The sequence below is a fragment of the Bos grunniens genome, chromosome X (genome assembly GCF_055505025.1).
Source record: "Bos grunniens cultivar Pamir isolate PY7600 chromosome X, Bosgru_T2T1.0, whole genome shotgun sequence".
In the NCBI taxonomy this organism is placed as follows: Eukaryota; Metazoa; Chordata; class Mammalia; order Artiodactyla; family Bovidae; genus Bos; species Bos grunniens.
In genome coordinates, this window is record NC_141194.1 from 126,955,266 (window position 1) to 126,969,340 (window position 14,075).

The following is a 14,075-nucleotide window of genomic DNA, read 5'->3' on the forward strand; positions in this document are numbered from 1 at the left end:
TAAATAAAGCTTTATTTCTTCCTTTCCAATTCGGATGGATTTGTCAGGGTAGGGGGCTTATTCCATTTGCTCAAGCTTCCACTGCAATGATGAATAGAAATGGCAAGAGTAGACACCATGCATTGTTCCCAATATTAGGAACATTCTTTCACCATTAAATACTATGCACACTGAGGTTTTTTATAGACTATTTGCCAGAAGAATGAGTTCCTAACAATTTCAATGTTCTTAAAAGATGTTAAAATCATGAATGGGTATTGAATTTCACCAAATCCATGTTTTAAATCTTTTGGAATGATTATGTATTACCCCTTTGTTCTCTTAATATGAAGTATAACATTCACTGGTTTCCTGCCATGACCCCACCCAATTATAGCCCTCAGGATGCTCCCCTCCCCCAGCTTCTGGCCACCAGAGTCGGGTGAGCTCACCAACAGACCCTCTCCTCCAAGGGGGCACCACACCAGAAACAAGAGGCCTCCGTGTTTTTTTTTATTGAACTCAAATGATTTTTTTTTATTAACTTAGATAGACACGAGATTTGACAACACTGAAAACAAGAACATTTCTCTGACCAGACTGCGCTGACTGGTGGAGAGTTCATCACACACAGAAAAGGGAAAGCTGTCTTATTCAAGTCGGTGATGGCGTAGAACCTTCACTGCCTGAAAAAGAGATTGCAAATAAATAAAGTACACAGAGAGGAGAGCAGCAGAGGCCTAGTGAGGAGATGAGGAAGAGGTGGGAGAGCAGCAGCAGCAGCAAACTACTCAAGATCAAAATAGTAAGAAAAATAGTGGCAGGAGCACGTGCTGAGGACGTGTCCCCGCCCCTCCCACAGCCAATACCTTTGGGGGCGGACAGCCCCAGCCAGAGCCCCATGGGGAGGGGGGATTCTCTGCAGGTGATGATGGGTCTCTAAGCCCGGGGCCCCTGAATCTCCAACATACTTTCTCCACTTTGGGAAGCGGCCTCCCAGGGCCCAGGCAGCTCCAACAGAGCTGGGAGCCTGGGGAGGACAGGATGCCCGTCCCCCAGAGCACACCCACTGAACAGCTCAGCACCGTCTGCAACGCACAGCCACTCATGTGTGCATAAACACTCACACACACGCATTCACACATGCACACTGACATGTATATTCACACTCTCACACCCGTACCTTCACACACACACATCCGTGCATTCATCTGCACTCATACCCATACACTCATCCACATACACCCACACACACATCCCCACGCTCACACACTCAAGCCCTCATGCATGAACATGCAAATTCACACACACATCCCCACACTCACACATGCACTCAACATGCACACTCACACACCCATTCACACACAGGCACGCACATATTAAGTAAAGACCCTCCCTAGTGCCCTCCCCAGGTCCTCTCAGGCTGGCCCAGGAAGGGGCTGCAGCTGGGCATCCAGTCACACGGAGGATGAGATCCAAACTTGAAAAGGACATATTTATGCATCAGCCCCAAGGAGGCCCCTGGTCCTCCGCTCCTCTCCTCCCCTGCAGCCCATGTCACAGTCTCTCAGCTCCAGGGATGCAGTCCAAAGGCTGGCAGTCTCCCGGAAGTGGTCCTGGAGGGACACAGTTGGGGTGGAGGAGGGGCCACCAGGACCAGGGGTTTCCAGGCAACTTGGCACAAGGGAGGAAGCCATCAGCGCCCTTCCGTCTGTGGGAATCTGCGGGGCGCATGTGGTAGCCTGGGTGCAGCCTCAGGCCTCGGGGTGAGGCAGGCAGAGCTCTTCAGCCGGGCCCTGGGTGGCTGAGAAGGGCACATGGTGTGAGGCTCAGCCCCTCTGTCCCAGGGGCAACCAGGCTGCTGTGGTTCTTAGTCCCAGCAACTGAGGACCAGGACCGCAAGCAATCAGTGAGGGGGCAGATGTGGATGTGGGATGGGGGTGAGGGCCAGGGCCTCTCCCGGCTCCCCTCAGTGCCGCTCCTGGTGCACCAATCAGCAGCACAGCCAGGACCGCTGCAGGCCCATCCAGAGCAGATGCTCCTGTGTGATCCTAGCAGGAGGGGCAGCCTGGAGACAGAGACATGGGGTCATGTGTGGGTCTCAGCTCCACCCCACCCACTTGTATCCCTTCCCTCCTATTACACTCGGCCCCAGGAGCCAGCCGACACCCCCACCCAAACTGAGAGGCCTGTGGCACTCAACACCAAGGAACCCCTGGTTAAGCCTTGCATGGGGCTTGGGTTGGGGTGGGGAGGTTTGTGTGTAAGGACCTTGCTCCCCAAGGGGGTTCTGGGACTCATCTCTCCTGTGACCGTATCAGCTCAGACTGTCCCCCAGTTCTTGCCTGTGACTTGCTCTCACCTTCGCTGCCACGGGCCTCTCTCTCTCTCTAGATCTCTTGGGAGCCTGTGCTCCCCTCCCCCATCCCACTGTGCCAGGTCTCCCAGAGACTGGGGGGCAGGTAGGCCGTGCAGACCCAGAGGCAGGTTCAGCTCCCCCACTTCTGATCTATGTCACAAGGGCAAATGTCTCCCTTCCCAGAGCCCAGCAGGTGGGGAGAACCTGCTCCACCAGAGTGTCTCTAGCTCCATCCTTCCTTCCCCATGCCAGTACTGGATCACCAGGCCACCCCTTCCCTCGGGCTCTCCACCTGGAAGGCCCTGCCTCTCTTCGAGGGGTCAGGCAATTTTCTCGGGTGCTCCCCAGGCAACTCTAGGGTCAGGGGTGCCCCAGGCAGGGATTTGACTCTCTGGACAAGACCACGGAAGGGGCGGTTCACCTTCTATAAAACCAGTTCCTGCAAGAAAAACATGGGGACTTGAGAGTTGCCTCTTCACCCAGAGATGTCCCCGTCTCCCCAGTTGTTGCCTACCCTACAAGCCTCTTCTCCATCTGCTCTCCCACCCCGGCCTGACAGCTGCCCGCCACTCAAGGAGACCCCCACTTTCCCAAATCCTTTGGGACACAGGGGCTGCTGGAGGCTGTCCAGGACTGGAGCAGCGCATTCTGTGGCACCAGGAGGGTACTGGTAGGAGGTGGAGGGAGCGTGGCTGAGATGGGGCAGGGCTGGGAGGAACACGTCTTTCCCACTCTTCCCTGTCCCCTGATGCAAAGCTTTGGAGGGTGGAGAGGAGCAAGAGAGACAGCGGGAGCAGGCAGAGAGCAGTCCCAGAGACCTGCCAGGAGGAAGTCTTGTGAAGGGCTGAGAAAGTGACAGACCTGGGCTTGGGCCAAGAACACAACCATCTGTCCAGGCTGCCTCTCGAGGGGTGGAGGACAAGGGGGCCAGCATCCGCTCTCTTCTAGGGCTTTCTCAGGGCCTCTCCAGGGCCATTTCCCTCCATTCCCCCGTGTTCAGGTGACACTACCGGGGCCATGGGCCGAGGTGATGGGCTGACCCTCCGAGATGCCCAGGAAGCTGCCTCTCATCCCCAAGTTGGAAATATGACAAGGTTGTCCAGAGGGCCTGTGTGCACCCTGCCTTGCCTGCTCTTGGCTTGGCAGCTTTCCAGGCTGGCTTCCACGGGTGCCTTCCTCCCCCAAGCCCCCCAGGGGCTGGATATGTAGATGCCATGGCAACAGCCTCCCTCCAGCCCGCAAGTCCAACCTCTGGCCTCCTACCTTTTCGGTCAGGGTCAATCATTCATGTTTCTAATGAAAAATTTCTTCCTTCTGCTCCCTCCTTAGGCTAAAGTGAAACAACAGGTTGGCTGCACTCAGATAATTTCCTTGAGTTTCATGGAAAGGGCCCGTTTTGAGAGTTTCAGTGCAGTTTGTCACCAGCCACGAAGTGGCTGGCGAGAGCTGGGGCTTCGGGACTGCGAGGTCGTTTCCGTACCCTGCGTGTATCACCGTGATTTTCATTGCCCACTGTTATCTCAGCATCTTTCATTGTGGCCTTTCCTAATACTTCGCATCCTGATGGTTGTATCTCTAATGTAGGAAGAGATACAGGTGGGTCATTTCCAGTGTCATTTGTGAGCTTTAACCCTGTTGGAATAAACAGAAGAATCAGCCATCTGTTTCGCAGAACAAGAAAACTGTCGGCATGGAAGAAAAATCAATGCTGACAGCTTTTTAAAAATACAGGAAACAAGGGATTTTTGGTCCAATCTGGACAAAATGGCACAGACCCATTTTTCCCTGGTCTTCCTTTCTGGGCACAACTACAAATCCATTTAAGAATGCAAGATACAATGAACAGAGAATTCTATAAAGTGGTAAGAGGAAGGCAAAATGGTTTGGGACTCCAGGACTGGAAGAGTAACACAGTAGGTATCTTACATCCCCACATCCAGAAATGTAGGCAACCCAGATCTCGTGTTTTCCAAATCTCAACCGAGCAACAGAAGGGTACCTGAATAGGCTCACTCCATCCGCAATCGGAAACGGGAAACCATCTGACAACATCAGAACTCCAATCGGAGACGTAAGATTGGTCATGCAGAACTAGCAAGATGGACCTAGCTAACCAGCCACTAGCAGCCGGCCCCAGGAAGCCTCTTCATCCCTATGGGTAAGAGATTCCCACTGAGAGACACTCTAGCCTAAGTAAAGATCTTCCTCATTCCTCACTCTCTGGCAGCATGAGCAGGAGCACATGGGAATCCCAGCAGTACCACATAAATCGAGAAGACCAAAATAACATAAAGGCTCTGAAAATTAAGCTGTCACTAGACACATATTCCACAAAGTAGAAAAGACCCAGTGTAGCCAAAATAGGTAAGTAGGTAACATTTTTTAAACGATGAAAGAAATCAAAGAAAACTTGAAAAACATACTGTGTTCATTGTTTGGAAAAATCAACACAGTAAAGAGATCATTCCTCCTCAAATTCACATGTAGTTTAATGTTATTTCTAGCAAAATTCCAAAAAAGTTTCTTATAGGTAAGCGTATTCTAAACTTTACATGGAAAGGGACAGGCCCTAGCATAGCTTAAAATAAAATTAATCTTGACAAAAGAATAAAGTGGGAAGAAAGACTCACACATAACTCGATGGAACAAAACAGATACACAAGTATGCCCAACTGATTTTGACCAAAGTGCAAAAGCAATTCAATGGAGGAAGGCCAGCCTTTTCAATAAACAAGGCTGAAGCAACTGGACCTACACAGGCAAAAAAACAAATGAGCTTCAATCTAAATTTCGTATCTTATATAGAATCTACTCAATATGAATCACAGACTTAAATGCAAACTTAAAAAACTTTTAGGAAAAACTTAGAAAATTTTAGGGATCTATGGCTTGCCCTGATAGCAAACATACAATCAGTAAAAAGAAAAGTGAAAAACTGGGCATCAAAATAAAAAACTTACTCTGTGGAAACCCATGGGAAGCGGATAAAAAGAAAAATATACAGACTTGGGGAAACTACTTGCAAACCATATACGCTAGAAAGCACTACAATCTATACAAGAACTCTCAAAATTCAACAGTTAAAAAACAACCAAATGAAAACCATGGCAAAGGCCGTTCCACTGAAGATAATATAAAGATGGCAAATAAGCACATGAAAAACTACATATCATCAGCTATTAGCGAAATGCAAGTCCAAGCCACAATGAAATAACATTACATACTTAACAGAAAGCCAAAAAATTTTTAAGTGGTAATACTATTAAACAATGGCAAGAATGTGGACAAACGATCACATCCATTGCTGGCTAGGAAGGTCAAATGATGCAGCCACTCTGAAAACCAGTTTAGCATTCAACATCTGATTACCATATGAAACGGCAATTTCACTCTTTCACTCTCTATCCCAGAGAAACGCAAACTTACCATCTCTACACAAAATTCTGTACAGGAATGTTCATGGCAGCTTTATTCACAATAGCCCAAGACTGAAGACAGCAAAAATATCTTTCAATGGTTTATCAATATTACAGAACACTTCTCAGCAGTAAAAATGAATGAACTACTGATACACACAATAACTTAGATGAATTTCCAGGGAATTATTGTGAAGGAGAAAAGTTAATCTCCCAAAGCTCTATTTTTGAAATGACAAAATTTTTAAAAACTGTAAGCAGATCAGTGGTTGGCACAGGTTGGTGACGAGGTAGGGTGTGGGAGGGAAGGGTGTGTTGTTGTATTGATAAAAGGGCAACAGGAAGGATCCTTGTGGTAATGGATCTGCATTGGGGTGGTGAATATACAAACCTCCACGTGATCAAATCTTATATAACTAAATACATACACACCCACCAATGAATACAAGAAAAATGAAAATATGAATAAGGTCAGTGGACTGTACCCACTTTATTATCCTGGTTGTGACATCATGTACGTTTGCAAAAGTTATCACTGAGGAAAATGGGTAAAGTGTATATGGGTTCTTTGTGTTACATTTTAAATATGCATGTGAATCTACAAGTCAGTCAATAAAGAGGTTAATTTTTAAGAATATAGAGGAACAAAATCTTAAAATTGTTAAGCCTTTATAAAGGCTCCTATTAAGGAATTTTCTCCTCTTCCTATATGTACGTTTACCTCAAAGAGACTCTCGAAGAATGTCCTCGAACTCTTAGGGACGTTGGGTCTATGGTTCTTGCCCTTGTGCTAAACAGATCACTTTAAGTTTAGGGTGCAATGATAACACTCTGAGAATAAAACTTGGAGGTCATGGACTGCCATCTAAATTCCAGACTATTTTCAGAAAAAGTGAATAACTCCCTATACTTTTATTTACTCCAAACATTTAAATGGGCAGAATCTTAAACTCAGTATCTTCTTTATATTCTACCGTGGCTGTGGCTGGATGTGCAATGAGGAACCTAGGACCTAACCCTAAGGACACACGGAAACGTCGTGGGACAGGAGTCCTGTGATATTCCAGCAGACCTGGTTAGAGATGAGGCGGCGGAGACCAGGATGGTAAGAGCAGAAGAGGTTGAGACATGGTTGTATTCAGGAGCTCTTTTGAAGACAGAGTTAAGAGTACTTGCTCCCTGATTGGCTGGGGGGTAGGGGATAACCAAAGGACTGGAAAAAAGGATAACTGAGAGTTTTGGGGCCTGAACAACTGGGTAAACTGTGCTTTCTACGGACATGGAAAAGATCTGGCAAGAGTGGGCTTGCAGGGTAGGGCAAGAGTATGATAGATCAAGCAGTCTACTTAGGAGAAAGAGGTGTATCTGTAAAAAGCTCTCCAGGTGATCTGGATCTGCCTTCCCTCTCCCCTCACACCATCAAGCTGAGAACCAACCCACTGCTGGGACACTGGGACACTCTCACAGGTGTGCATTTTCCACGAACTGAGGATGTAACAGATTGCTCAATTGCTGTACAAAGGAAAGGAAGACTCTTTACCTAGAAAGGTGACATCCTCATAGAGTTCTTCCATTACATCAAAGTAGAGGGTTTTCTGATCAGGGGTCATTATTTTCCATTCTTCCTCGGAAAAATACAAGGCCACATCTTCAAATGTCAATGGACGCTAGAGAAGAGAGTAAGCTGTAGTTCAGTACTCGCTACAACAGAAGCCGTCCTATCACTCATTTCTGAATTACATGGGAGGCCAGTTACCAAAAACGTTAAGAGAAGATTCAAGGGAAAAGGAGTGAGAGACAGGAAAGGTGCCCAAGAGATCAGTACACAGCTTGGGAGGTGCCCAATCCCACAGCGCCAATCCTAGTTGTCTAGGGAACACCCGGGGCTAATGTGCCTCAGAGCATCTGCTGTGTAAGGCAGGATCATGGGCAGCAGAGAAAAGCAGACAAGGCCACATTCAGGCTGCCTGAAAATGCTTGTAAAGTACAGCTCACCTGGGACTTAGGCAAGGTGAGCTTAGATGCCAACTTGCAGCTTGGGGTGCTTTTCTCCTCAGAAAAGGTTGGACTCTCTTCAGCAGGCACAGCTGTGGGGAAGGAGCCAGAAAAAAGAATATATTTTCTGTTTAGGAACACCCCAAACCAACTTCTACAGTTTAGGACTCCCTCAGTAAAGACAGCTCACCTTCACGTGTGTGTGTGCACACACGAGCTCACACATGTGCACCACAAGTGGCCTTCTCATAAATTAGAACCAAAAAGCCACCACTCCATAGAACTGGTTCCCAGTTTTCATTAAATGAAAGGAAATCCACTGCTTTTCCTCTCATTAAAGAAAATGTTCACTGAACTAGGCAAGCATTAGAGGTGTTTGAAAATTAAAACCTTGGTGGGAAACATGGGAGATTTCTTTTATCACTTTTTTCCTGGTGTACAATTCTCTTCCCATTCTGCCACTGACAGCCCATTTCTGATCCCAATTTCTCCTCTAACTTCTAATGGTGAGATGACCCCAAACCCCCGCCTTGTCCTTGCTCTACCTTCTTCTCCCCTCTCAAATTTCTATAGAGAAAGGTCCACATTGTGAATATCAGGGTTCTGTGGTTTGGATGCTTCTGTACCCCAGAATGGCCTTCACCTTCACCCACCACGGACCTACTGTACTCCCACTAGACAGTCATCCTAACTGAAAGCATGACTGGGCACCTGGAAAATTCCCATGCAATGCTCCCTGAACCAATTACTATCACAGCTCCCAGGAGAAGATAATTATGATGAAACTCCTCACCTCCTTCATCCACAGGCTGGCTTTCTTTGTGAGTATTCCAGCGCGGATCCTGCAGTACCTGGTATATATTCGAACTTTCTCCCTGGAACACACCCATTGGTTGGGGCTCTGCTGGCTTCCACTTAAAGCCTGGGGCCACTGCTGTTCCTCCCAAGAGCACTGTGTCATTTCCCAGTTGGTGGGTTGTGACCTAAAAATAACCCCCATCCTCATTAGAAAAGAGCTTTTGGTTTCGGGGTGGTGATGGAAGAACAAACAAGAGTAGAGTCCAGGTTTGGGGAGTGTGTAAGGAAATTTTTAAAAATGAAGAGATATTGCGCCATGATTTTCTCACAAGGAACTGTACACATGATCTGGGAAAATCAGATTAAAATGAGAGAAGCTATGACTTGCTTGCCTCCACACCTCCTTGGACAGTCACAGCTCAGGCCAAGAGCAGGGTAGGGGTAGGCTGCCTGTTCTCTCACTGCCTCCAATCTCTTGCTTTCTAGACTTGGATCCTTGCTTTAGTGGACTTTTATTTTCTAGTTTCCTCTAAAGAATAAGAAAATGAATAAAAGAGAGTTTTCTGTCAGTTGGATTTTCCAATCCTCCCACGTCCAGGGAACAATTTCATGGACAAAGGGGATGCAGCGGAGGAAAAAATGGGGGAAGAGCTGGATTCAAATTTCCGCCATACACTTCAGGTGTATAAGACACTTGTGCTCCTCAAGGCGGGGCTCTCAAGGAGAAGTAGGCTGCCATCTCCCCAGGGCAGACCTGGTTACCTACTCACCAGCAAAGCCAAGGCAAAGCATGAAGGCAGGCCACGGAGACGCTTTTCTCCTGGCCCTGCGATGTGTGTTCCCAGCCCAGAGAGCACCACGCCTCAGCATTCTGATTTTCTCCATTTTACTGTGAGCTTATATCTTGTTTCTGATCCTTTTTCCCCTTTTCTTTTTCCATTTCTTCTCTTTCTTTGCAGTCTCCCCAGAAAGGTTTGATTTATACTTTGGCTGCTACACTCTCCTGCCTTTGACCTTTAAAACCCTGCATTTGGAGGTTTTTTCCTCCCTTCCTAGCATTTTCTTGCCTTTTATTTCTTGGCTGCTAAGTCCTGTCTCCTTGGCCATGCTAGGCCAGGCCCACCACCTTCAATTCACCCTGGCCCTAAAGAGGGCAAAATGCATTTCTTTTTCTAAGGCCAGGAAAAGACTCTCAGGAACTCCCCAACCTGGAAGCTGTCACTGCAAGCCTGTGATTTCAGATTGCACTTAGTTATTCTAAAGGAACAACAGAAGAGTGACTTAATCCATCTCATTCTCCAATTATTGACCCCACTTTCACCCTCTTTCACAGTGTACATGTAAGGAATCTTTCTGCTCACCTCATTGCTTATTCCACCACATTCTCTGTGAAAGCGGTCTACCAGGGCCACAGCCTCTTTGACGTTCTGTGGATGATACTTCTGCACCCAGTTCTGGATATGACTGGGCAGAACGTCCAGGAACTGCTCCAGCACCAGCAACTCCAAGATTTGCTCTTTTGAGTGGATCTCTGGCCTCAGCCACTGAGAGCATAATTCCTGCAGTTGGCTGACAGCCTCATACGGTCCAGGTGTGTCATGGTAACAGAAGCTCCGGAAGTGCTGGCGAGCACTCTCAGGATGAAGACTGCCCATCTGTGGGCTGGATTTCTTACTCTTATTGGAACTCTCTTTCACAGACCTCTTAGTCCCCTGTAAAACCTCCACATGTGGGTACAAGCATGCAGGCGCCTTCACAGGGCTCATCATTATTTGCTCTGGGAACAGCTTTTCTTCTATTTGTGACATCCTCCTGGGCCACCTGATAACTGAGGCCTTGTCAGCTTTGGTACAAAACCAATGAGTGGATCTTCTCCCCAAGGGCACTGAGAGAGGGGAGGAAAAAAAAAGTACACGTCAAGAAGAAAGCCACATGACGCACATTTACTTACTTATCAGAGAAGAACAACAGAAAGTTATCAGAAAAGGAGGAACAGAAGTAACCGTTCTGCCTCCTCTTTAAAATTAACTGCCACTCGTGAAGGCTCAAGACTCAGGACATGTTTTCAACCTTTCCTCTGTTACCCAACTTTGAAACAAATATACAACTCTGGAAAGACAAATGTTAGTTCATCACGTTTTCTTTAAGGTTGAGGAATAAAAAACTTACACGCATTTGCTAAAAGGAGCTTTGATGTTATCCAATACTTAATCTGTGCACTTCCTGTCCCACCTTTAAAAAAGGGGGTATTTGACTTTCTCTACATTTTAATAGATCATTCCAGTTTCTTATCCTCAGTGAGATGAGGGACAAATGCTCTGTCCCTTCACCTTTTATGCAGAATGATTCCTTTGCTCCATAGAACATCTAGATTCTCTTTCACATCATATTAATACTTGAAGTGAAACTGAGACACCCAGATCAGAAAAAAATAGAGAAAAAGTAACCTTATTCCTTTCAGCAAGTTTCCCCCTCTAAGCTATTAGATGCCATTAACACTGCTTCTTTGGGACCTCCTGGGAACACACATGAATGTCACTGTGCCCCTTGTTCACAGAAGGCAATGGCACCCCACTCCAGTACTCTTGCCTGGAGAATCCCAGGGAGGGGGGAGCCTGGTGGGCTGCCGTCCATGGGGTCCCACAGAGTCGGACACCACTCAAGCGACTTAGAAGCAGCAGCAGCAACAGCAGCAGCAGCCCCTTTCCACCTGTGTATAAAAATTTCTGCTCACTTTACTAGAAACACTGACAGCTGGCTTTGTTTCCAAGATATCCAAACGTCACACTCTTAAAACACACACACACACACACACACACACGGAGAAACAGGGACGATTAAGGTTGTTCGGAAACAAGAAAGGTCCTAGAAAAGGTAACCCTTGTTACAAGGCTGACAACGGCCTTGAGAGTCTCATTTTCTCAGAGGTGACCCAAGAGAAACAACAACAAGGCTCTTTCAAGGAAGCCACAGGTGTTCAAAGAAATGGCTCGAGAGGTACAGGGATGCTGCCTGCACTTCTCTGTCAGCACAAACTACTGTCTTGGAGGTTGAAATGACCTCTTTCTCGGAGCTTCCCTGCTAGTTCAGTTTGAGTAAAGAATCCGCCTGCAACGCAACGCAGGACACCCCAGTTCGATTCCTAGACCGGGAAGAATTGCTGCAGAAGGGATAGGCCACCCACTCCAGTGTTCTTGGGACTTCCCCTTTGTGGCTCAGGTGGTAAAGAACCCGCCCACAATGTGGGAGACCTAGGTTCGACCCCTGGGTTGGGAAGATCCCCTGGAGATGGGAAACGCTACAGTTTCCCCAGTGTTCTGGCCTGGAGAATTCCACGGACTGCATTCGCAAAGAGTTGGACACAACTGCGCGACTTTCAAGTTCACCAGTCATATGCGCATAAGCCAGCAGAAACGGGCAAGTTTCGCTGGGTGCACTGGTAGGCCTTTTCCGCCCTATGGCCCACCTCCACCTTCTGGGTCCAAAGTACCAAAAGCTCTCCACACACCAGCAGCCCCCGGAGTCTACTTCAGCAGCAACCCTGGGTTTTGTTTCCACACGGTGTCCAGAAGTTTGCTTCCAGAGCTTAGATATGACTGTAGGTGCCTGCCTGAGTACCGGCCTCCTCGAGAACAGGTATCGCTGGGTCTCAGACCCGCCCGCCGCCCGGCAAAGAAGCCACAGCGACATTGAGAAGGCCGCCCGCCCCGGCTAACTTCCGCCCTTTCCCCCACCCCCGCTGGCTCGTGAGGTATCTCTAAGGGTATGGCTCGTGATTTCTCGGCGCTCTCCTGACCAAACCCCCAAGGAAAATCAGCTTCTCGATTACCTCCACCCAGCTCTGGCTTCCGTGGACGCCAATTCCCTCTTCCTGGGCTCGGCTATCAAGTCACCACACCTCACGCCGTCGCGGGGAGGCAGGCAGGTGCGGGTTCCCGCGCCCCCGGGGGCGGTGCCGAGAAGGCGCGAGGCCCCGGGTGCGCGCGGACCTTGCGAGTTCAGTCTCCGGCGTGACCCGTCTAGCCCCTCGAGACGGCACCCCGGCTCGCCATTCTGGGGTCTCGTGCTGTGGGCCGGGCGCCCACCGGAAACGAAAGGACGGCTTCCGGTGGCTGCGTGATAGCCACGCCCATCACCCCCCCCTCCTCTGCCCCCCCAAACCTGCGTAGGCGCGCACACGCGAGTCAGGAAGCGTCCCGCACGGCCGTCCCATCCTGGGGTCAGCCCCGGATGCAGAAAAAAAGGACAGTTCAGGTCACCGAGTCTCGGGCTCACGGGAGTCCTGGCGGCGCCTCGAAGGAGGTTGTCTCCTGCGAGCGTCCGCGATCTCCGCCCCCCCGACTTGCCGGGTGTCTTGCGTCCAGATTACTGCCGAATCGCGTTCCAACAGCCAGTGGCCTTTTCTACCGCGCAGTTCGCCTGGCTAGGACCCTCGTCTCCGAAAGTCATCACTAGGATTGTCCCGGGGACTCGAGTTAGGAGGCTTTTGGTCCTCCTGGCCAGACCCCTCGCTGGATCAGGAGCAGCAGTCCCTGATACTTTTAAAATCCTTTTCTGGTTTGCAGGCACGTGCTTCCCAACTATTATTGTTTATTCTTGATGCTGCTGCTGCTGCTGCCGCCGCCACCGCCAAGTCGCTTGAGTCGTGTCCGACTCTGTGCGACCCCATGGACGGCAGCCCACCAGGCTCCCCCGGTCCCTGGGAGTCTCCAGGCAAGAACACTGGAGTGGGTTGCCATTTTCTTCTCCAATGCATGCAAGTGAAAAGTGAATGTGAAGTCGCTCAGTCGTGTCCGACCCTCAGCGACCCCACAGACTGCAGCCTTCCAGGCTGCTCCGTCCATGGGATTTTCCAGGCAAGAGTACTGGAGTGGGGTGCCACGGCCTTCTCCGTTATTCTTGTTAGCTAGGTTTGAACCTCGTGGTGTCCCTTCCGTTTATATTTCTCTTTGACGTATAAAGAATTTCAGATACAGGACTTGGCGTCCAAAGAGTCACGTGGATTACAGGTGGAAGATTTTAGACCAATTGTAGGTCTCCTGTTGTCACACCCCATGCTTTTGCTACTGAATTATACGTCCCTGAAGGACAGGACTCTTGTTTCATCTTACACGTCCTGTAGTGCTTAGCATAGTTCTTTGGAGAAGGCACTGGATATCTCAGGTTGTCTGTGTCTCCAATTTTCACCATTTACCTAGTACTGATCCATTTGGCGGAGAAGGCTATGGCACCCCACTCCAGTACTCTTGCCTGGAAAATCCCATGGACCGAGGAGCCTGGTAGGCTTCAGTCCATGGGGTCGCTAAGAGTCGGAGAAGTCTGAGCGACTTCACTTTCACTTTTCACTTTCATGTATTGGAGAAGGAAATGGCAACCCACTCCAGTATTCTTGCCTGGAGAATCCAAAAAACAGGGGAGCCTGTTGGGCTTCCGTCTATGGGGTCGCACAGATTCGGACACGACTGAAGCGACTTATCAGCAGCAGAGCCATTTGGACAAAATTTATCTATAAGAATCGAAGAGAAGAA

The 14,075-nt window shown here is 48.9% G+C and overlaps 1 protein-coding gene across 1 annotated transcript in view; it reads right to left on the reverse strand.

Annotated features, from left to right (window-relative positions):
- Positions 1-485: 485 nt before the first annotated feature.
- LOC147341349 (zinc finger protein 75D-like) overlaps positions 486-14,075 on the reverse strand; it is a 41,983-nt gene continuing 28,393 nt past the window's right edge. Inside the window, exons 2-6 of the mRNA XM_086389197.1 lie at positions 9,909-10,432; positions 8,543-8,732; positions 7,750-7,841; positions 7,295-7,421; positions 486-3,970 (exon numbers count right to left, since the gene is read on the reverse strand). Of these exons, the coding sequence (XP_086245323.1) occupies positions 3,744-3,970; positions 7,295-7,421; positions 7,750-7,841; positions 8,543-8,732; positions 9,909-10,432 (1,160 nt within the window). The 3' untranslated portion in view covers positions 486-3,743. The remainder of the gene's footprint in view (positions 3,971-7,294; positions 7,422-7,749; positions 7,842-8,542; positions 8,733-9,908; positions 10,433-14,075) is intronic.